This window comes from Trachinotus anak, unplaced genomic scaffold, assembly GCF_046630095.1.
Source record: "Trachinotus anak isolate AG129_WGS33_773 ecotype Australia unplaced genomic scaffold, CSIRO_AGI_Tana_v1 ptg000005l, whole genome shotgun sequence".
NCBI lineage: Eukaryota > Metazoa > Chordata > Actinopteri > Carangiformes > Carangidae > Trachinotus > Trachinotus anak.
Window position 1 is genome coordinate 3,237,692 of NW_027273856.1, and position 23,410 is coordinate 3,261,101.

Sequence of the window (23,410 nt, forward strand, 5' to 3'; positions counted from 1 at the left end):
GTTTCATCATTTGTCCTTTGTTTTAATGGCTGAATTCATGCAAATGCTCTTCACTGATGATTTCTTATTTACATGCATATCTCACAATTTCTGCACTAGTTTATGCACTAATCATGTTTTAATGTTTTAACTCAATGAAATGTCTTTTATTGCAATTTATGGAATAATTATGTAGATGTGAATAAGTACAGTTAAATTGAAATGGTGACATCTTTGCTCAGTGTGCAGACCTGTCAGAGAAGTTCACATGAACACATTCCCAGGCTTTATTCTGGTAATTGTTGTAGACAATGCCGACTCTTTCTTAATATTTCCACTCCTTTGTGTGTGTGTGTGTGTGTGTGTGTGTGTGTGTGTGCACGTGCACTGTGCGTCCTCAGAGTTGCAGCTTCAGTGAGTATCACCTTGTGGAAACTCCACTTTCCTCCTGTCAGTCTAAATTAGCTAAGTGTTCTGTGTGTGTGTGTGTGTGTGTGTGTGTGTTTGTCTCAAGTCTTGTGAACTGACACATTTTAAAGATTTTAAATGTGCACAAATGCAGTATACATATATGCAAAAAAAATGTAAAATTTAACAAAAAATGAAATAATGGGATTAACTACTTTAAGGAAAATGATGTATGTATGAGTGTGCATGTGCCTGCATGCACATGTCCATGCTTTCATGCGTATGTTTATATATGGGGTAAATGGGTCAACCGGACTCAAACATCATCTTAGAAACAGGAAAACTTTGCCTAATCCTCTCCTTACATTGTCATAGAGCCCAAAATAACACACACATCATTTATCTTACACTGACTACTTACACACTTTGACCACACACACAATATCCTGTCAGACATAATGATACACACATAGCATTTAAAATAACAGACACACACAATTGTGCCATCCCTAATTTCAACTCAAACACACACACACACACACAAACACACACATCATACATTGCTATATACAGAGATACATACTTCATATACTTTCATTCTCACACACACACACACACACACACACAGATGTACGTACACACACACTGGGATTAGAATAACAGGGCAGAAGTGGAAGCGGACACATTAATGATATTATAGTTATTCAAGACGCCACAGTTTCCACGGCAGCCGAGAGAGACGGGGCCACTGAGCGATACAAACATCAGTCACCCCGCTGAGTCACACTGGAGTAATGTGTGTGTGTGTGTGTCTCAACTACATGAGAGTCTCCAGTTTAACAAAGTTCATTCATGTCTCTCTCTCCTGATGAGGTCCTGAGGCCCATTCGGATGTATGGTCTCTCGACCCCTCTCTCACTCGTTGGCATGGAATCTGAGGAAACACACACTGCAGCCGTCCATGCAACTTACAGTCAACACACTAATAGTTTTGTGTGTTTGTGTGTGTGTAGGTGGGGGGTTTAGGTGATGATGTCACACATTCCGTTTTCCATTGACATAACTGGATTGGGAATGTTTGGGGTAGAGGGGCCGTAAGATGATAATTGTGTTTTCGTTAGAAGGTGTGTGTGAGAGTGTGTGTGTGTGTGTGTGTGTGTGTGTGAGAACGTGCAGCACTGCAAGCCCACTGAAAATGCTTTGAAATGAATCGTTTTGCTCGAACATCACCCACTATATAACAAAATGTTTTTACAAAAAGGCATGCATGAGGCTTTTGGCACCTGAAAGGCAAACAAACACAGCATGACATCGATGTAGTGCAGATGGAAAAGACCCAAATCAACAACTGTCTGCGTGTGTGTGTCTGCAGAGCTCAGTCTCAAACCCACTGATTCTTACTGAAGACAATTAAGAAATAGATTTTAAATACATCTCTATGGTTGAATAAAGACTCAGTAATTTCCTGAAATGACTGGGCACTGCAGTTTTCACCAATCGTTACTCAAACACAACTTAATCATCCATTTGTTTGGGACTCTCGACTGTGGATTGATACATATTAGGGGCTATAATACACCAGCAAAGAGGTGTTTGTGAGGTGTACTGTGTCCAAATAAACTACAGTGTGTGTTCATGGTAATGAAGGAGCATGTTACCCAGTGTAACAGTGAGACAACAAGCTCCATGACACAAAGGAATGATCTATATCAAGCATCTACGTCCAACATTGTATGTTTTGTTATTTCAGTGGAATTTGTTGATTATACGTCTGTAACTGTCTTAACTCAGCTGTAAAATTTTGGCTTTCTTAAAACAAATGTTAAAATCTGCCAGAATATTAGAATATTCCACCTTTTTCCAAATCAATTCTAGATGATTTTTATCTGATTCTAATGCAGTTTTCCCTGTTTCAAAAGACTAATTTCTAGAAAATCCTTTTGGAAACAGTTCGCCATTGTTTTTTTACCATATTAGCAGATTTATGCACAAAATGAGATTTTAGTCCAATATGGAGAGAAATGATTTAATTTCTGAGGGAATAGTCTTGTTCTGTCCCGTGAAGACCGGCTGAGTTTGATTCAGGATAGAGGACAAATATGAAGTTGCTGGTGTAGAGAAAAACATCTACTGAAACAACGAGGATTATTGCATCTGGAGTCTGAACCAAAGTAGCTAAAGATTGAAGTTTGAATGTGCCCTAGTTCACCTCAAGCTACTGTTTTGTCGATTTGTTTAACGAGTTTCTTGACTTCTTGAATCAGTTTTACTGGTAGATAATGAAGTTCTGTGAAAGACAAAGATTTAAGTCATTTATTTTTATGGCCCAATATCAGTGGGCTTCAGTGTCTCAGTGGACTTAGCAGCAGAGACTCCCAACATGGCCCAAAAAAACCAAAAAGTAACCTCAGGAGAGGTACTTTAAATAGAGCCCCCCTCCACACACACACACACACACACACACACCCCTCCTCCACTGATGGCTGGGTAGCTGTTTCAGCAACTAAGACGTTTGTTCCTTCACCCAGATTCATGTGGAGACCCACCAAAAGAGAACAAAGAAACCCCTTTTTGGGTCTTTGGCAACACTTTTAAAGAACTAAAACATATGAGACATAATGTGACAGAGACACTCATCAGCGGTCTGATCTGGCAGGATGTGACCCTCGTGACATGTCACTGAGGCTCACAGATACTGCGGCAACAAATAATCTAATATAAAGAATGTCTTTACCCTCTGGAGCTTGGAGAGGGTGGTTGCTAAGCTGACATCCTCTGTTCAAGACAAAGAAGTGGAGAAGCAGAGCCAGGCGTTTCCCAAATATACCCGCCATGTGCCACACTCACACACACACACATACACACAAAGTTGACCAAAACCTACAATATCTTCTGACCCGACCCTGCCCTTCCTCCTACAGCCACAAATGGAAAACCCAGGCAGACTGTGTGTGTGTGTGTGTGTGTGTGTGTGTGTGTGTGTGTGTGTGTGTGTGTGTGTGAGCTCTCCCATTCAGTTTAGTTTATTAGTTCACTTGCAGTGTGTATCAACTGGCAGCTGAGGCCTAGAATATTATTTTTTGTGTGCTTTTATGCAAACATGTGTGCGTCTCCTTGCATGTGCATGCAGTGTGAGGTAAAGCTGTGTGTGTTCTTACTATTGTGGTGGTGCGTTGATGGAAAACCTATCTAGTTTTCCTCTGTGTCACAGCAGCAGTCCCCCTTAAGGTTTAAAACAGAGTGCGAGGATGGGGAGGGTGGAGGGACGCGGAGATGTGAACACACTCCAGGAGGAAGACAAAGAAGTTTGAATCTATCTGGAGAATTTCATGTGGTTTATTGCACAGGTAGAAGGAGTGGAGAAGAAAGACAAAGAGGGACCTGTTGAAAAAAAAAAAGACACACTCAGCTCCCTGATTGTGGGTGTGTCCACAGCTATAAGTGCCTTACCTGTGTTACTTATAGTCCTGCATGAGGCTCTGAGGAGACACACTCACACACACCTGTCAGTCGACACACCTGCTCTGCACTCGAGAAGTTGCACTCTCCACTCTACGTCTTCAGGTAAGACCCAGCTCACTTTTACACCTGGATTATATCTCAGTTGGTGGAGTAGATTTTAAAATTCTGGGATTTGTCTGCTTGATTGTTGCTTTCTTATAGATTTTAGGGGGCGTTTGCTGCATGTAAGAAAACTGTACAAGTCAGATTAAGTTGAAATGTTGTGAATTTGGGGGGAAATGCATGTTTAAATCCATCTGTCTTTCCCAGTATTTCACATCTCTTTGCATTGTAATTCTGCAGGCATTTGCATGCATTTTTATCAGCTGCACAAACATAACACATTTGTTTCCTGTGTTGATGATAAATTGTTACAGTTTTTGGAAATCATTTTTGAGGGTTTTATTTTAAAGTAACTCACAATTCAGCTGACATACTTTCATGAAGTAAAACTTAGCATAAAAACTGTATCTATGATAAGACAAAATGCATCAATTTTTTGTTTTTTGTTTAGAATATATTTTTCTCTGTTAGTAAGACTGTAGATACAGTAAATGCAAAAAAGGTTGATTGCATTTCTGTGTTATGATCAAATAGCATTTCTGTAACATTAATTTTAGGTTTTATTGTTTGTATTAAGATGCATGATCACAAATCTTGGGTCAGCAGCTCATGACACATCACTGATGTGAGGACAGGCAGTGTGTCGACTCTGTGTCTTTCAGTTCTTTTTACAGGCAACAACAAGATTTTGAGAAGGTGTTAATTTTGTTACAAGCACTTCAAGGGTCTTGACTTTTCCAGGGTGTAAATATTGTGTTGCCTGTTTTGGTGGTCTTGAACAGCAGCCCTCCCACTGTCACTTCTCAAAGTGGCGTGTAATGAATCACAACCCACTTTCCTTAAAGACAAACCAAACCTTCAGGCGTGGAAACCCCACATCAGAGGAAAAAGCCGGGCATTTCCCCCGCCCCACTACCTGACACGGGGTTAATGGCCTTGCATGAGCACACTCACGCACACAATCCTCACCCCTTAATTTGGTCGTACCAGCAGCGTTAATGGCGTCCCCAGGGCTGTTCCTCCATAACCACAGCGGCGATTCCCAACGCTCCCATCGGAGGGAAACGGAGCTGGAAAGAGCTGCCAATTTAGGGGGCAAGGGTCAGGATCACCAAATTCCCAGGAAAATATGACTTTACTGTTTACACACGTGTTGGAGTGTGAGTGTGTGAGGGGGGCATGAGCACGTGCACCCATGAACACTCACATATCCATGTGTGCACATAGGATATCGAAACATGTTCATGTTGAAGACACACACACACACACAGGATCCTTCACCTTAAGGACTTATTCATGTAGAGTGATACACTGACTGTGGGTCTGCTGTCATGTGCAAAGCTACGTGCACAGCTACGTGCACAGCTACGTGTACATTTGAAAGAGTCAGCAAGCGCTAAAATTGTGTACATACATGTGTCAGCAGGTAGCTGTTAAATGAGGCAGATTGAGAAGGTAAAGACTGTATTGTTTTTATTCACATTAGCTGTTACTCAACTGAGTGACACACGGGCAGATGTGCAGGATGGGAAATCACCTTGCGTGGATAAAGGAAGGGGCTCTGGGCAACACTTTGATTTGAGGGCAAAGTTCAGCAGCAGGAGATCACACCGGGTTGAGTCTTGAGTATTTGAAAGGATCACGGCTTCTTTGCTTTCTCAAGTTAAGAAACCAAGTTAAGATCTTACCTGCACAACCATATTGGTCTGATTCGACCCAGAGGAGAGTCTCCTGAAAGAGCAGCCCCTACGCTGGCAAGCGTACTGGACCTTCGTCGCCATGGTTACCATAATAACAGTCATGGCTTGGTTAGGTTTAGGAAAAGATTGTGATTTGGGTTCAAATAAGTACTTCCTCAACATTAGACAATCTTTGTTGTCATGGTTACAATGTGGTTAACTTTGTCGGTCATGGATAACAGAAATAAGAAAAGGGTCTAACGAGCTGGAACTTGTAATTGTCATTAAAATGTTGGAATTACTTTGTATGAAGAGGTTAAGAAGTTGTGGCTTTTCCATATTCTTACATTTATGTTGTTCTGTTTGGACCCTCCAGGCTGCCGTCCAGATGTCGCTGTGCATGACCTCACACCTCTGCCTGCTGGTCCTACCAGTGATGTCACTGCTGCTGCTCCTCTCTCCTATTGGTTGGAGCTATGATGGCCTCACCCCTGGCTGTCACCTTTACCGTGAGTAAAAACCACTCAAATCAGCATCCACTGACAGGAGGCAATATGGTTTATGGGTAATGTGGTTTTGAGAACATTTTCTTCACCTAGTAGAGACCAATAACCTTCACTATCTGTTTCGAGATTTTACTATTCATATAAAAGGATTGCAGCAAATGACAACAGTGATCCACCCTCGCTCATCCCTCTGTCGTTCCCCTCCTCTCCAGCCTTCAACGTGACCATCCGCAGTGACCGCCGCAGCACATGTAAAGGCACCCATCTGGTCTACGCCTGCGTGGGCTACTGCGAGTCCAGCGCCTTCCCATCCAGATACTCTGTACTGGTGGCCTCCAACTTCACCCATAACATCACCTCCGCTTCACAATGCTGCACCATCAGCAAGGAGGCCAAGGTGAGGAGCGGAGGGAGGTGCCTGGACATGTGCAACAATATTATGTTTCTAAGATTTTTCTTCATGGCCTGTGGCTTCTCTTCCTTAAGGTCAAAGTTCGCCTGGACTGCCCTCGTGGTCGTCACCATGACGAAATAGAAATCCTGACAGCAAAGGCGTGCCGCTGCGACATGTGCCGCAAGTCCCGCTACTGATACATCAAGACAGCAGCTCAGCCGGACGAGATCCGAGTTAAAATCACAGAAATACAAGGTTTCAGTGATGCACCAGCAACTATCCTTTTTCTATCTGCAGTATGTCCACATGTTTCGAATGCTGAAGAAAATTCACTTTAACTTACTTGATTGAAAACAAATTGGCCTTTTACCATGTTCCTGGGTGTCAGGGTGTCGTTCATTTGTCTTCTCAAAGAATGAAAGGAAGGTTGACAGAAAATGATAAAAGATGGGAATGTTTCTGCAGAGATCATGCGACCAAAATTTTCTACTAAAATCAAGTGAAATTCCTTCATGCAGAGTGAAATTAGCTTTGGACTCGACACCCAGTACTTTAATATTGATTGTTTGTGTAAGCGCACGCGTGTGTGTGTGTGTGTGTGTGTGCGTGTGTGCTTGTGTAAAACGTGATGTGTGGGTGGCTCTTCTAGAAAACTTGATTGACATACATTTATGTTAAAGGCAGTATAAACCATTCTGTCACATAAACTGAACCTTTTCTATATCTTGCTTTGAGGCTTGGCAAACACTTGATTTACTGTAAGCAGCTAGAAATAAAAAAAAAACAGTCTTTCTATCATTCACACTTAGTGACTCAGTAGGAACAGTAGGAACACAGAGACTTATAATCAAACTCACTGGTTTCACCTTTTCTTTTATACTTTGAAATACATCAAAATGAAACAGATAAGTCATCTCTTCATTGACTCCTATCAAACAGAAAAGTCAACAATTGAATTCAACATAAAGGTCATATAAATAAATAGTTTCATTCTTTGCAATAACCACTAAACACAGACAAGAGACTAAAGAATGTACAAATTTTATTTATATTTATGAATTTGAACTGAAAGACATTTTGTAAATAATATCTATTGATAAAACCAAAGAATGTTTGAAATATCAGTGAAATGAAAAGAGAGAGAATGCACTGTACAGTTTGTGATGAAATTGTGTTTCAATAAATTTCTGTTCTGCAACTGTTAGTGGTTTGTGTGGGCCTTTGCTTTACACACACACAAACTTGTTTCCATCACTTAAGGGGACATTACATTGACTTCTATTCAATCCCTGGTCACTTAGCCTAATTTAACCATGACCACTATGTGCTTAATCCAAACACTAACCTCAACCTTAACCTTAAACCAAGCTCTAATCCTTGAATTTAATAATTTATATTGTGGGGACTTGAATTTTGTCCCCATAAGGAAGACAAGTCCCTGCAATGTCACTGATTTACTTACAACAACAGTGCACACACACACACACACACACACACATACACACACACATTATGCATTATGGATTCATCAGTTATTACTTTTTCACAGCCTGATGATGAGAATGGATGAAGTCAAATACTGTGAGTTAGTGTCAACACACAGTAGATGATACACAGCGTGGCCGTGGGCCTGGGCTGGAAATAAGCTGTCGGTCCCTCGTGACCTCACCACTACCATATTTCTGTGAAGTGATTTGTCACAAACTACACAGATTCGTCATAGTAATATGCACCATGTGAATACACTTTAAATGTATGTAATTAGGTTATTTAGTATATTACAATAAAAAAGCCTTGACATTAAATAACCAATTAAACCAATTAAATAACCTTATCATTTCAAATTTAGTAGAAACTTTAACTCATTGGTGAATATGCCAAATAAATTTGCTTTTCATATAATTACCATAAACTGTGCAAACACTTAACATAGGGCTCCTGAGGGTCAGGGGCCCAGGCAGCTTTGGCCTTGTGACAGATACAATGCAATAGTTAAACTCAATATGGATGAAACACTGACCTTCCTGATTTTAGATGATACATATCATAATTTAAACATATAATTTAAAAAAAAAAGCCTTTTTCTGTATGTTTTTTTAAATTCACTGTTGTTAACATAATGACAAAGAAACACAGAAGTCCTATTTCAATATTGTTATTTTTATTTTATTTATTCCTCCTTTCGTGTTTACAGACATATACTGTATATTCATACACACATAGTCTTCAGTCTACAGGAGAGATAACCTTTAGGTTACTCAATGACAAGTATCCTTCCTTCAAGGCCTTTTCTGTTATCAAAAATAAACTTCTTGCCAACATCTCTTGCTGTCATAAACCTTCAGAGAGTCTCCCACCTACTCAGATACCTTGATTTCATCATTTTAACCTGTGTCAGTCATACCAGTGTAACACTGCTGGAAGTGCTGACCTGTCCCTCAGAAGGTCTCACACTCTGTGTCCTGTGTGGAGCAGATGGCACAGTGGCAGTGCAGGGCCATGGGATAGTGGTAGAGAGGGGAGACGTTGGGCTGGCAGCCCGGCAGCCGGGCAGTCATGTGGCGGGTACGGCTGTATGTACACACACGGTGGTGTCGCTGGATGTAGGGGGGATCCGGCACTGGTTTCTGCAGGGTTTACACACACACACACACACACACACACACACATACAGATGCAACACAGGTTACAGGAATGATCTTTTACTAGAGCATCTTTCCAATTTACTGACAAAAACTATGTTCAGTGAATGCAACAAAGTTTCTGAAATTTGTGTTACAGGGTCAACACACAGACAGTCTAAGACTGAGGAAAGAAAATAAAAGAAATAGATGAAAAGCTACATGCGTCTCTTAAACCAAGCAGATTTAAGCTCTCAGGCAAGAAAAGTCATTAGTCACAGACTGAATAATGGCCTTCTTTTCTGTCCTAGCTGACATCATGCTTAATAATTTGACGGTAATAAACCAAAAGAAGTCTGTGGGATCACAGCAGGGGATGGCTCAGTTACCACAGCGCAGGAGCAGAGTGCACTGTGCACTGACATTGTTAGGGGCAGAAACAGAAACCTCTAACTCTGACAAACTGATCAATGTCTCTCTTTCTCTTCACGATATAAAAGATCCAAGTTGCTCTTTAGAACGTTTGTCCACATTTTGTGAGAAAACGTTGAAGATCTGTTGGTTAAATTTGAGCTCAACACTTTATTAAGTACTTTACTAAAACACATTAGCTCATGGATGTTTTCTCTCCACCCTCCGCCCTCTGAGGAAGATTAGGAGATGTGGTTGAAAGGGCCTGAGTTTTCATTTTTTGTTACATGATTGTGACCTAAGATTTTCTTTTTCAAATGTGCAAAGACCATGAGATGCAGAGGAAAGCCCCGGAAAAAGAGTAGTAAGTGAACCTTGAGGAGGTTGGGTTTTGTTGTTTGTTTTGTTTTGTTTGTCAAGCATGCTGATCAATCTCTAATACTGACCTTCTGCCATGTGACTGAGTCATCTCTACTGTCGCTGATTCAGAGCTCTTTCTCCTCTGAAGACTTTGAGTCTGACTGAGTTTCTGACCCACTAAACTTGGTTTTTCAATCATTCTGAGGTAAAATTTGAACCTCTGCAAAGTAGAACAAGTTCAATAAAAGTTCAATAACCCTCCCAACTTGGAGGGATTTGAGCATCTTTAATGACAGTGACATATGGGTCAGAGCTGAGAGTGGGTCATCAGCCTTTTTATGGTTTGGATTGAATCCTGGGTCATTAATCATTCATTTAAAGTTTCATGATTCCAGTATTATGGAAGCTCTCAGAAATAGCAAAGGAAAAAAGTGGGTCTCCTACATCGGCTAAACGATCTACCCCTTTACTGAGTGTGTGTGTGTCTGTTACCTCCCAGGTGTGGCAGCGCCCCCAGCAGGCCTCCGTGGTGACACGTAGTCCCTTGCAGCCAGGCTTCTGGGCCACGAAGGAGAACTCCCGCACCGCACACCCTCTGAAACTGTGGAGCGAGGTCGTCACAGTAACGCACACCACGGCTGCCTTGGCAACCAGGAGGAGGAGAAAAGAGAGGGACAGAGGGTGGAGATGCATGCTGGGTATGACAGATAGAGGGTGAAATAAAGAAAATAAGTAACTTTTTTACGTTCATTATTCATCAGTTACAAGATTCCTGTTCAAGTGTGACACACTAAATGTTCACATTGCTAGTGAGGAAATAAATATCATCAATAAATTATTGGGCCTGAAAGTAACTCATCTCTTGTGTATTAATAACCAAAACAGTACTAAATATTCAGTTTAGTCTCTTAAAGTAGATAAATCTTTATAAAGGTAATTTATTGGCAACAGTTTACATGTAGGAGGTGATTAGTATCCAGCACCCACAGTGACATTTAGCATTACTCACACCTCCCTCTAGTGTCCATTTAATCTACTGCAGCCAATAGCACCACTGACCTATGCACTGTAAAAAGTATCCAATGCAAATTTAATAGAGTCAAAAATTATATTTTCAAACCATAACTGAATAAATTAAGACTTTAATGCAGAACCATGTTAAATGGCAAATCTGACATGGGAGTTCACTAACTGTTTCACTTGCATGAAAAGCAGCAGTTTTTCTCCTCTTGTTTGAATCAGAATCGAGAGTTATCCCCCTGCTGCTGTTGGAGACATCTGCTTAATTATTCTGCACATTTTCAAGCAAACCATTTAAACTGTAGTGAAACAACTGGAATCACATCTGCTCAGCTAGACTGAGGCAGCAGAATCTTTCACTTGTTATAAGACATATAACAGGAACAAAAACACAATCTGCATGAACAGAATGATGTGAAATACTTATACTAACACTGATACAACTAAAGCTACACTGTGTTCACTGTGAGTACAATGACCATGTGAATAAATCACAATAACTGTGATGTGAAATAGCCTACTAACATAATTATGTAGCCTACACTTTTTGTCCCCAGATCCCCTCAAAATCTCATAAGATGATATTTGGCAAAGTCTAATGCTACATATTTGCCCTATCTTACTTAATAGATGTTTAAAAAGCTCCTCTCACCTTTTCAGCTGAAGATCTTGCAGAGATTCGAGCTGCTGGACTCCTGTGTCTCTCTACCCAGACAACAACCAGTGAATGGAACCAATCTGTCCTTGTTGTTGTTTTTAGAAGGCCATTAGGGCGGACGGACACTCTGACATCATAGCAATTACAATGAAATACCATTAGAGACCCCAATTCAGAAATAATGGATACTCCCTGGAAAAAACTGATGCTTGTCTATGTTTTGTTAACCTCAGCTTGTATCTCTCTGTGTGTGAGCATGTGTGAGTGCAGTTCTTTATCCAACTAGTCTACTCCCAATGATGTCAGCAATGCCAGTACTCAACTTGATAGTTATTCTGACAAAGATCTGGTATTATGAATACAAAAACAGAGCTTTTAAAACTTTTACTGGGCAATTTAAAACCTTTGAAACTATATAATTACACAAAATGAACATTGACTATGACTTTAAAGAGTTCTACCAATTGCAGAGTTGAGGGAATAAACCAGATAATGTGAACTTTTTCAAAATAATCATCTCCTCCTCTGTTACACAGACATGTTTGTACTTAAAGTCTCACACCATACCAGTGTTTTTGCATGTTTTAGCCCACCTACTAAAGCTAACCTCTACTATACATCACATCTAACTATTTTGCAAACATTGCTGTTCTGTTTTAGATTATTAGACATGTGTTTTCCACTTTTTATAGCAGTCATTGTTTTCTTACATTCATTGTTGCATCATAATACAATGAAATATTCAAAATATGCAAATAATCTTTCCACCACTAGGTTTAAGCAAAACAAGACAAAAACATAATGCTGACGTCTAATCTCCTTGTAAAGGAGATGGGGCTAACATGATAGCAAACAGTCAATTGTATACACATCCAGCAACAACAGAGCTTTCATGTGGAGATGCGGCCATCTGACAAGTGTTCCTCTAAAATACATGTTTGTTTTAGCTTTGTTTTGGTCTCCACCAACACCTGGGAGGAATAGCAGGCTATTTAGCTACTTAATGCTTCACTATGTTCACCAGCTAGCTGCTAACTTTGTCAGTCTGGTCGCTTGGTCCTGGGCAGGTACTCATTGTTTTTTCTGTTTTGTTTTTTTTTTTTTTTTTGCTGTTAAAAGCTGGATGCTGAGCTTAAGCTAAAGCTAAGTTATGCACATCATGACTCTTCGTGATCAGGTATAAATGAGAGGAGTAGGAATGACAGCTACAGACAAAAAGGATGACACACAAAAAAACAGCACAGACTCCAAAAGTGTTTTCTCAAAGTGAAGTTTCATTTTTAGCACATAGTTTTTTTTTCTCCATTCTACACCCCCCTGTAATGTTACGTACAGTAGTAAGCCTCTCTACATTCAACCCCCCCCCCACCGCTGTGTTGGTCCCCAAAATATACATCTTCTTCTTCTTCTGCATCATCTTTATCATCTTCTCTAAGGTTTTTCTTCAACACAACAAACACAGACCATTGGGCAGACAGTGCAAATCTAGAAATTCAGTGAAATTGCTACGTAATGCGGTTGTAGGTTTCGGTAACATATTTTCATTCTGTTGCTGTTGCTCTGACTTATTGCCATTCTATCGTGTCTAACTCTATGTATTTTCTTTCCTCTGTCATTCTCCTCCTCTGTTTTTATCTTTACTGGCTGCTTTCCTTGCATTCACACCTCCCCTCTGATTTAAAGCTTTTGTTTAAATTTGGCTGAAAGTGGCCACAGAGAGGAAATGTGACAGCGGTTGAAAGCAGCTCTGTCTGTGAGGCGATACCAGAGCTCTCTACGAATACTCTCTCTTCTCTCGCTTCCTGTTCTGCAGCAGTTCTAGAATGGATGACGGGATTCTAGAACTGAGGGATATTATTGATCCATGTCATTGAGAATTCTAGAACAGTGGGAGCTGGGGTTCTGTTTTCCCCGAGTCAGCTGACTGACTGACAATAACAATCAAGAGGGTTTGTGAATAAGCTAGCCAAAACAAAATCATAAAGTAAGCTGAGTTTTATGACAGCGAGGTCAAGTTTTGTCTCTTTTCAGTTGTGTTTTTGAGCATCTTTTTTTGCCTGAATCAAAGCAATGTTTGAAATCCAACTCAATGGGAAGGTTTGTTTCTTTTCTTTTTTTTTTTTTTGCTCTGCAGCCACATAGTGTCTGCAGGTGCAGGTTATGAGGCTGCTATTACACCTAATCCATCAGTGCACAGTGTGCAGTTCTGTGCAGAAACAAAAAAAAAACTAATAAAAAAAAATAAATAAATACAGCATTCTTCTTAGAAAAGAGGTGAGGCATATGTTAATGGTTCCCAACCTGGGGGTCAGAACCGCAGAGGGGTCATAACATCGGAGGGCTCACAAGTTAATTAAAAGGACAAGAAAACAAAACATTTTCATTGAAAAGAAAAGTATTTTATTTTCTTGATTTTCTGATTTGCTGTTTAGTACCTTTAAAGTTTAGTAATCGGCTGGAAGGCTCTTTTTTTGTTCTAATGGGTCAAATGGCTGGGAACCAGTAGCACATGTGTAGACAATCTTAACTCAGACTCCAATTTCTAGGTTTTTCCAAAGCTTTCAGTTGTATCTCGTAGCATTCATTCAGCTGATGGAGTTTGTTCAGTTGTCATGGAGATGGCTCAGGTGCTGTCATGTGACCATACATTCTGAACACCAGTTACCATATGATGACCACTGAGTTATGTCCAGGACAACCAAGCAACTCCATCAGCTGATGGAGACCATGACATGTAACTGTAAGCTTAAAAAATGACAGTCAGTGAAGTGACTTGAGTTTTTTTTTTAATATTAATAATATTTGGTGTTGTTGTAACCTGGATGTTGGATTCAACACCTGCAAATGAAATGAAAAGCTGCCGTGTCAGTGTTTAAACTGTTTTGCATAAAGATGCGGTGGCAGATTAGATGTGACCACGGCCCGAAAGCATCAGAACAAGTCAAACCAAACCTAAAACATAAACAACACTCATTAATCAATAAAACTTTAAAAGTCAATCTGAGAGGTGCACGTTAATTGGATTTCAAAACCTTGTTGACTCAGGCATGATTTGAAGTGAGTGCTTTGATAAACTGCTGGTCTGAAGAGTTTCTGAATGTTTGGTTACGAAGCAGCCGACAGGTATCTCTGCGTCTCAAGCGTCAAAAAAACAATCAATCGATTTGTTTTACGATACATTCAGATTCAAACCCTGTCCTTCAGGAAGGAGAGAAGGAGAGAGAGAGAAAAAGAAGCAAAGAGAGAATAGTTTTCTCTCGTTCTCTATCACTCTATCTACGCACTTCTCCTGCTCACTGATTCACTCACTGGTTGCACACCAACACACACACACACACACACACACACACACACACACATGCACACACACGCACAACCTGACCATCATCTTCAAATAAGGTTACATTTCCTGATCAAATAGAAAATAAATAGCATCAGTATCAGTTTTCCACAAAATGAACAAGATCATACAAAAACCAAGAAAATAAACAACATAATTACAAAGCAAAATCATTTTTCATCAAATAAATTTACACAGAAAAGTACCTTTAAGACAATGTGAATATCAAGGACGCAACAAGAGTAAAAACAAGAGTGGGGGGGTAAACATTTGAGTGAGACACCCACTTCTTGTTCAACCCCCTTAAAAACACACAGATTATCCTGAAAGAATGAAAATATTGCTAAAATAATTTTTTTTCTGTTTTTTTTTTCGCCCTCTCTTTATCCCATCACTCTATCGTAATAATCAGACAAGAATAAACAGATTTTTGTTGGTTCACACCGAAAAAAAATTATCGTCGTCATGGTCGCCATCTAGCAGCGTCAGGTCTGCTGAGCCTAAAGGAACAGACGCACTGGGATCAGAAATCCAGCTGGATTGTGATGTTTTTCTTTTGGTTTGAGACACATGGTTCACTTCATTCATCCTCTGGTCACCTCTTGGTTGGGTGGGGCGTGCTGATCTGCTTGGATTTATTTTTGGCTGTAAGCTGGGGGAGGGGCTCTAAACTTCAACTTGATAAAATATGACATGGGCAAATTAGTAAGTTTGTTTTATATTTAACCAGAACATTCTCAAAAAAACATTGTTGTGTTCCTCAATATCAAAATTAAAGGTACCATGTGGCGTTTTTAATAGTGGCGCTATGGAGTGGTGTTTCTATGAATGGATCCTCCTTTAGTTTGTATCACACATGAGCATGCCGAAAATTTGCTTTGGAAGTCAGGAAATGCATTCAACACATTTATTACGCCTCAAGGATACACACAATGTGATTTTGTGAGTAAACAAAACTCTGTTTACAAGAAAACTCCACATTGCACCTTTAATAAAAAAAAAATTTAAATTACATAGTAATGACCTTTAATTTTTTTTTTTAAGCAGTGCCCCTTTAAAGTCCACCCACCACACCATCAACATCCAGAATTTCAAAATAAAAGAAAGATGGCCACCACAAATCCAGCTCATTCCTCCCCTCTTTAAGATCTGTTAAAGGGGAATTCCGCTGAAGTTCAGCACTCACATTATGACCTCATACAGTTAACGTGATGTGAATTCAGAATTCGAGCTGGCCTTCCCCTTTATGGTATCTGCTACACTAGTGTTTCTCCCATAATACACAACAGAAATATCCAGAGACATATGTATATATATAAAAACATTATCATCATCATTATCAGTAGTACTTAGAGTAGAGTAGTAGTAGTAGAGTAACAAGTAAGAAGAAGGAACATTATTGTACTTTATATCATTATCATCTTCATCAGTGGTTATTTAACCTTGAGGGACTTTAGGCTCGTCCTTACGTGGAACCCGACAGAATGGGAGAGGAGTTAGCGCCAGAACCAGCCGTGTTGGTGAATATGTATGTATGTATGTATGCGAGTATGTGCCTGTGTGTTTGTGTGAAATCTTTTGCTGCATCAATCATTTGTTGGTGTGTGAGATTTCTTTGACCTGGATACACTCTCTGTAGCTCTGTCTTCTCATATTTACAGTAAATATGTGCCTGTATTTTTTGGTGTGTGCGTGTGAGTTTGTGGGTCTGGTCTAATTTTGGGACATTTGTGTGAAATTGCTTCTTTTGTTTATTAATGTATTGTGCTATCCACGCATGAAATAAGCATCTGTGACCAAAAGATAAATACGAGGCACAGTACAGACTTGGTTGGTTAAATGTTAAGACAAGTTAGACACATGTTAAACTCGGTTAGTGTTGCACCAAAAGAGAAGTTTCATCTCTTATTTTTGAGGCAGGTTTGAAGCAGGCCAGCTACCGATGTTAGGTACTGACCTGCAGTTTAATAAACCAGCCTTATTTTAAAATGACAGTCTGCACTTTTGGACGATATTCATCTTGTGATCTGCAACATAATGTGTGTACAGCAAAAAGTGAACCAGTTTCACACAACTCTGTCAGGAAAAAGGTACATTTTTTACCTTGGATCACTGAGTTTGTGTGCTTTTTGTATAAAAAAGCTACCCCCTCGGTGATGCAAGATAGAAAAACATTTGAGGATTTGTTTTGTACCTTTCTCTGTCTCCCAACACTTTCACCATCAGCTTCTTGTCTTCTCCCTGTCCCCTAACCCCTGTGTTATTCAATCGCTGCAGATCGGCACCTAGGTGGTGCTCTCCCCAGCTCCAGAGGAGGCCCCACTGGGTTTGGGCTCGGGCTGGTCGGAGTGAGCCGTTTGCGGGGACGAAGGGGTCGGCGGGTCCCCTCTCTCGCCTCGCTCCTGGAGGTTGCGCTGGTTCCTGGCGGCCTCAGTGAGCATCTGCATCCGGCGCTCCTGGTGCTCCTCCAGGCCTCGCCAGAGCTCTGCACGCTCCCTCTCTCGCTTCAGCTCCCTGGAAATGAAGGTTGAAGTAAAGAGGAGAAAAAGAGAGGGATGAAGAGAAAAGGATCGAAAGACTGGATGAACAAGCTAATGATGCATCCAATGACCTGCAGGCAACACATTTATATTTCTCTCCCTTGTCCAGCAGAGGTTGTAGTGGTTGTAACTGTTCAAATGAGAAATGGAGGACAAGGAGAAGAGAGAAAGACAAGAGAAGAGATTGTTAAAAGAAGGAAAGTGGAGGTAGAATAATGGAAATGTTATGATTCAGCCCTTTAAATTCCTTGAAACTGCTCCTTTAAAGGACAAGTTCAACATTTTTGTACATTTTTTTGCTTTCTTTCTAACTTGTACAGAAATATGTCAAAATGCTTTTTTTAAATTTCTTATTGGCAAAGTATAATAATGTGCTTTGGTATATCATCCTCAGATTTAAATAATTAGCTAACTACTACTGTTGTAACTGTATTTGTCCATCTTGTACCTCCCCACGAAGCTTGTTTGCTAGTTTGTCCATAAGACAGTGCTTCTGCCAACCTTGGTGCAGACTGACTGGGGTACTCCTGTTGCCTGAAAAGCTAAAGTCAGGAAAACAAAAGTCTCTCGTGCACAATAAACACCACAGAGTAAATGAAGGACTACACTGATTGCCTGTCTTAATCAGCAGGGCAGAAAATGATTATATGAATATATGTGGGCATTTTTGGGTATGTATTAGGTAAATCCTCCAGAGGTGGGTATATGCTGTGTACCTGAGTATAGAAACCACCAGAGGCTAACTGCTTCTCCAGTCTTTATGCTAAGCTAAGATAAACACATCCTGTCTCCTGCTCCACACTTTACACACACACATATAAAACTGATCTCCTCATTTCACTCTTAGAAAGAAAGCACATACAACTTCTCTCAAAATGCTGAACTCCTCCTTTATATTTTATTCCCCAGTAGTATCCACTATCGTGAGTTTGGAGCGGGCTAATGAATAAGTGGAATCATGATGTGGTCCGTGTTCAAAGGATGACCTAAGCGATACATGCTTACAGTGTGAAATATAAAGTGATGGATAATGGAACAAATACCGTCTAAAACATGACTTAAGCGCCTTCTATTTCTTCCTCTTGTTGTCACTGTTGTATCCAGTGACACAAACACACACACAAAGAGAGTGAGTCACACTCACTTCTGTTTCTCCACTTTGTAGGAGGCAGTGAGGTCATCAAACAGCTTGCTGTTCATCTCCATGAAGGTCTTCAGCACGTTGTAGATCAGAGACACGATGGTCCTGGAGGGACAGAGATAGAACATAATTCATGTGGTTGATCATCTGTCCCATGGGATTGTGGGTTAGGAGACAGAAAAGCCTGTGTTTTGGTGGGAGACTGACCCACTGGCAACTGTATGTGTTGCCAAAATAACAACACTTTGATCATTCATGTATTGCTTATAACCTAGAGTTTGAAGCAGCTATGAAGCTAAATGGTAAATAATCCTCTTAAGTATTAGCAGTAGTTGAAAGTAGTAGAGTGTAGTAGTAGTTGTATTTCCATTTTATGCTACTTTATACTTATATAGAGGAATAAAATATAATTTCCAAGGAAGTTTTTCCTTCACTGTGCACCAAACACAAGTGGAGTACTGTTAAGTCTATAAGTCCATCTATATAAACTAGATAAACGTAGGTCCACTTTAACAAGATGCAACATTGCAAGGTTACTTACATGTTAATGCATCAGTAATAATAATCCTATATTAATCCTCTAAAATTGGTGCATGTTGCAGTGGGACCATAGTGCACAGATGACTTTTTTGGATGCTGCTGTTTTTTTCCTCAAATAAGTTGACCAACAGGTCAATCATAAACTTGTGCATTCTTCTTCACTGGTCCCTGTTTGAGTGTTCAGAGGCGTTTTAAGACATCTGCCAAGTTAGATAACAGATAAGAGTGACTTTTGTCCTGATTGGAGCTCCCAAAAAACACATATCTCCCTCTGATGGGACAGAGGACCGACTGGGAGTGCTTTCAAATGTAGTCATTTTCCATCCAAACAGTGATAGAGCTCTAGGTTACACCCAAATCGACCAAAAGCTGAAAACAAAAGTTATGAGTTGTATCAATTTGTGTGTGTTTGTGTCCATTTGTGCCACTGACTGGTTCCAGTGCTCCTTGGAGACTCTGTAGAGGGTGGCGAATACCAGCGGCAGGATGACTTGACAGTTCTCCTCTATCAGACTGAGGATGTATTCGTTGTTCCAGAAGTAAAGTGCCCGCTCTGCAACCTGAGCCACACACACACACACACACACACACACACACACACACACACACACAATTCTTGACTTTTATTTATCAAAGGTGGATCAAACTACTGTTTTTGCCCATACTTTTTGAATTAAGTGACTTTAAATCTACAGTGTCCCTCAGTGGATCATGTTTTCTGAATTGATATAATTAATCTGGAGGGAATTAGGTGACTGTTATCAGGCTTATTACTCCCAAAATTAGAGAGCAGGGTAATTTGTGTTACTACTCTGGGACAATTTTCCAGTTTTACAATACACAAACAGTCTTAGGCATAGCAGCATGGTTTGAATGCAGACAGGGGTGTGGTGCTAACCTGGAAGTGAGGGCTGGAGATACAGGCTGCGATCTGTTTGAAGAGCGGCTCCTGCACCCTAATGAACTGAGATGGCTCAATCACATCCAGGATCTCCTCGATCTCCCCCAGGAACATCACCTAAACACACAAACACACCAACACACACACATTTTATACAGGACGAGAAAGGCAGAAAAAATGTGAAGAGGCTCCCAGCATTTAATCAGCTATCTCACCTCTTTCTGCGTGCAGGTTTTTGGCCAGTACTTGAGCAGCCCTCTGATGATCTGCAGAGAGAATATGCAACACATGAATATAAATAAACACTGCAGCCATTAGCTCAGCAGGGTAGCTGGCTGGCTGACATCCATCGGTGCCATCTCCATTAACTCATACTCTGACTAGTGCATCAAGAAGTTAGTTGTTTACTTTGTACTGAATCTCTTTCTTACTGTCCAGATATTTGTGAATGAGGTGAACGAGTTTACATGATGAACTACTCACAAGACTAATATTGATTGTAATGTTTCAATATTATTGCCAGACTGGCGATAATATTAAAAATATTTTAAGTTTCTTACAACCTGAGTCTTATTTTGGTACTTTTGTGCATCATTTCTATCAGTTATGATAAAACTGCTCTTATTAGAGTAAATGCTGAGACCCCAAATAATTTTAATAATCTCTAACTGCACAGGAGAACTGTGTGTGTTAGATCTAAGCTGAATCAGGGAATCTTTAAACCGTGATGGTTTAAACCGTGATCCATCAGTCCAATATTCACTTTAAGCTCTGTTTTGGTCTCCACCAACCCCTGAGAAAAATACCTGAATTTTTAGCTACTAAATGCTCCACTATTAGTCTTAGTATTAGTGTTCACCTATTAATTTCTAACTGTGTCAGCTGCTGGTCAGGTAGTGTATAGTAGATTTTCACTGTCAACAGCTGCCAAGGTTGAAGAGAGTGGGGCAAAACTGTAAAGTTGTGGTCCTCACAACCAAAACAATGAGCTGAAAGATGCTAAAACGCTCTGCAGAGCTGAGGGGAAGTGCTTGCTAAGTTGGGTGATAATTCTCTGTGAGTTCATCACGATGAGTGGCATCTGTCACATCAGCATAATCATTGGACCCATTGTTTATATAAAATGCTGTTTAGTGCAGCTTTAAATGGCCAAAACTACAAAATAAGTAACAATATTTCACAAAAACAATTATCATTTAAATGTGATTAGAAAGTGTGTTGTTGTATAGCAAGGTGATAAAAACAGTCTTACATATTCAGTGACTGTAGCATCTTTCTCCATAAACTGCACCACACAGTAGGCCAGCTGTAAAGACAGAGGAGATGAGGTTAGAACACACACACCAATCCAAACACACACACAGACACACACACACACACACACACACACACACGTTCCCTGAAACTGTCAAGGAGACAAGGGGGATCTTAGCACTTATCCCTCAGGATTAGACACTGCTAAAGATCGGAAAGACAAGTTTTCCAAGGGGAGATGTGTGTTTCACAAGAGTGTCTGTCTGAGAGTGTGTGTGTGTGTGTATGTGTGTGTGTGTGTGTGTGTGTGTGTGCGTGTGTGTGTAGTTCTACATCAGCTCTTGTCTCCTCTTATACGACCTGCATTCATTTCCCATTATTCAGCGAATGTGTGCGAACGTGTGTGTGTGTGTGCGCGTATGCATGTGTGTGTTTTGCGGTTGCCCCCTCCAACCAGGCCGGTTGCCTTGGCGAGTGGGCACCGTGGCGACGGAGACTGTGTGTGCGTGTGTTTACTTCGGAAGGAGTGATGTCACACACACAAAGTCCCTTAAGGGCAATGTGAGATAGAGTTTAGACCTCTTGTCTCTGCCTCTGTCTTTTCTCTTCTGTCCTATTTATACCTTTGCCTTGTTCACTGGTCCATTCTACAGCTTTCAGTGTAGTACATTCAAATGTCGATAAAATAGATGTATGCTGGATTGAGCAGTTTTATAGTTACAGCAGAGGTTGTGTACTGTCAGATTGTCGATGGTTGTTTTCTATCCTTGAGTAGGACGACCAGTTTTTACTTTCTTTCTTTTCTTTTTTTGTGGTTTCTTTCTTTGTCTCATTGTTGACCTGTAGCTCCATTGTCTGTCTCTGTGTCTGTCTGGCTTTCACATCTTTCACAGCTTTCATGTCTAATCCCCCCTTCCTACTCACAGTGTACCTTTCTTGTTTGTCTACTCTACTCGCTCCATCCCTAACTTTCCCGTCCTTCACTCACACCACAACATGGTTACAGAAGCACAGAGAATGAGGGAGCGGGGGCTAAAAAAAGGGACTGGTGAAAGCAGGGATGTCAGGTTTGAATAGAAAGAAGAGCAGGAAAAACAGGAGGATTAAAATAAAGGTGCTGAGCGGTCAAACTATTTAAAGCGTTAGTGAGGAATTAGAGAAATCGCTTGGGGTAAATATGATGTTGGATTCTGTTGTCAGGCTGTGCTTTGTGGGGGCAGGAGGTCGTTGTTAGGCTAAGGATTATGGACACTGTAGTCTTTTAAAGGCTGAGATTTTATCAATATTGATTTGTCAAGGCTACAGGTCAAATTAGGCTCTATTTTTGGGGATGAAGTCATTCTAGAGAGTTGGCCTTGCCTGTAAATTTGTTATGACCTGCACATTAAAAAGTAACCTTGCCATGTTTTTACAGGTCTTTCTATTACTTTGTCAGCTACTGTACAAATGTGGTTATTCACAGTTTCATTTTGCTTGAAGTCAAACTGAAATTCTCCTCACTGGAGCACATCGTATCTCCGTGTAACCTATGAACACTGATGCAGAGGTTTATTTATTCCCCCTTTCTTAACAGATGATCTCTTCCTTTACAACACTCATTATGACAGACCCATGGTGCTGTATTTCACTCAGATAGCAGAAGCTAAGCAGTTAGGGTATCACATAAAAAGTGAAAGCTACTTAGCTTAGCTAGCTATCTTCAGTACTGAGTCCCACTAAGCATACTTTTCGTTCATCTTATTTTGTGTACATTACAGAAAGGAGGGTTCATTTCCTTACTGTGGTTCGTTAGCTTGTAACAGGCAGTGGCTGACACAGTGTTAGTGGTTGTGCTAATGCAAACTCTGCACTGACAAGGTGTCAGGTTTATTTTGCCCGCCCCCGTTCAAGTTGACTGGATTGGTTCCTTAGGTATGTGACATATGAATCCCTGGCTGTGTGAATTAGTTTGAGACTCCCATTGGTTCACTGCAGTTCAAGGTGGAAGTGCACAGCCATAGCACTGACAGTGTGTTTCACTTGTGATATGTCTTATATAAAAAACATCATATGGACATGTTAACACGGTTAAAAACGTGATTTCCACTATCTTAA

The 23,410-nt window shown here is 40.5% G+C and overlaps 3 protein-coding genes across 5 annotated transcripts in view; 1 reads left to right on the plus strand and 2 right to left on the minus strand.

Moving 5' to 3' along the window:
• Positions 1-3,345: 3,345 nt before the first annotated feature.
• Positions 3,346-7,988, plus strand: gpha2 (glycoprotein hormone subunit alpha 2). 2 transcript variants are annotated; one of them, XM_071477543.1, is made up of 4 exons: positions 3,346-3,951; positions 6,007-6,139; positions 6,349-6,533; positions 6,623-7,988. In XM_071477543.1, the coding sequence occupies exons 2-4, from the start codon at positions 6,019-6,021 to the stop codon at positions 6,725-6,727; spliced, it is 411 nt and encodes a 136-aa protein (XP_071333644.1). In that variant the 5' UTR covers positions 3,346-3,951; positions 6,007-6,018; the 3' UTR covers positions 6,728-7,988. The 2 variants fall into 2 exon arrangements, with proteins under 2 accessions (XP_071333644.1, XP_071333643.1); XM_071477542.1 differs by lacking the exon at positions 3,346-3,951 and having other exon boundaries at positions 4,720-6,139.
• A 724-nt stretch (positions 7,989-8,712) lies between these two features.
• On the minus strand, positions 8,713-12,341 carry LOC139621349 (glycoprotein hormone beta-5-like). Its single transcript, XM_071477785.1, has 3 exons — positions 11,595-12,341; positions 10,415-10,616; positions 8,713-9,157 (listed from the first exon to the last, which is right to left on the minus strand). The coding sequence occupies exons 2-3, from the start codon at positions 10,613-10,615 to the stop codon at positions 8,969-8,971; spliced, it is 390 nt and encodes a 129-aa protein (XP_071333886.1). The 5' UTR covers position 10,616; positions 11,595-12,341; the 3' UTR covers positions 8,713-8,968.
• A 513-nt stretch (positions 12,342-12,854) lies between these two features.
• The window catches only part of ppp2r5b (protein phosphatase 2, regulatory subunit B', beta), a 40,261-nt gene continuing 29,705 nt past the window's right edge, over positions 12,855-23,410 (minus strand). For both annotated transcript variants that reach the window (XM_071477782.1, XM_071477783.1), the window contains exons 8-13: positions 21,315-21,368; positions 20,278-20,328; positions 20,060-20,179; positions 19,594-19,721; positions 18,625-18,726; positions 12,855-17,454 (exon numbers count right to left, since the gene is read on the minus strand). In XM_071477782.1, the coding sequence (XP_071333883.1) occupies positions 17,226-17,454; positions 18,625-18,726; positions 19,594-19,721; positions 20,060-20,179; positions 20,278-20,328; positions 21,315-21,368 (684 nt within the window). In that variant the 3' untranslated portion in view covers positions 12,855-17,225. The remainder of the gene's footprint in view (positions 17,455-18,624; positions 18,727-19,593; positions 19,722-20,059; positions 20,180-20,277; positions 20,329-21,314; positions 21,369-23,410) is intronic.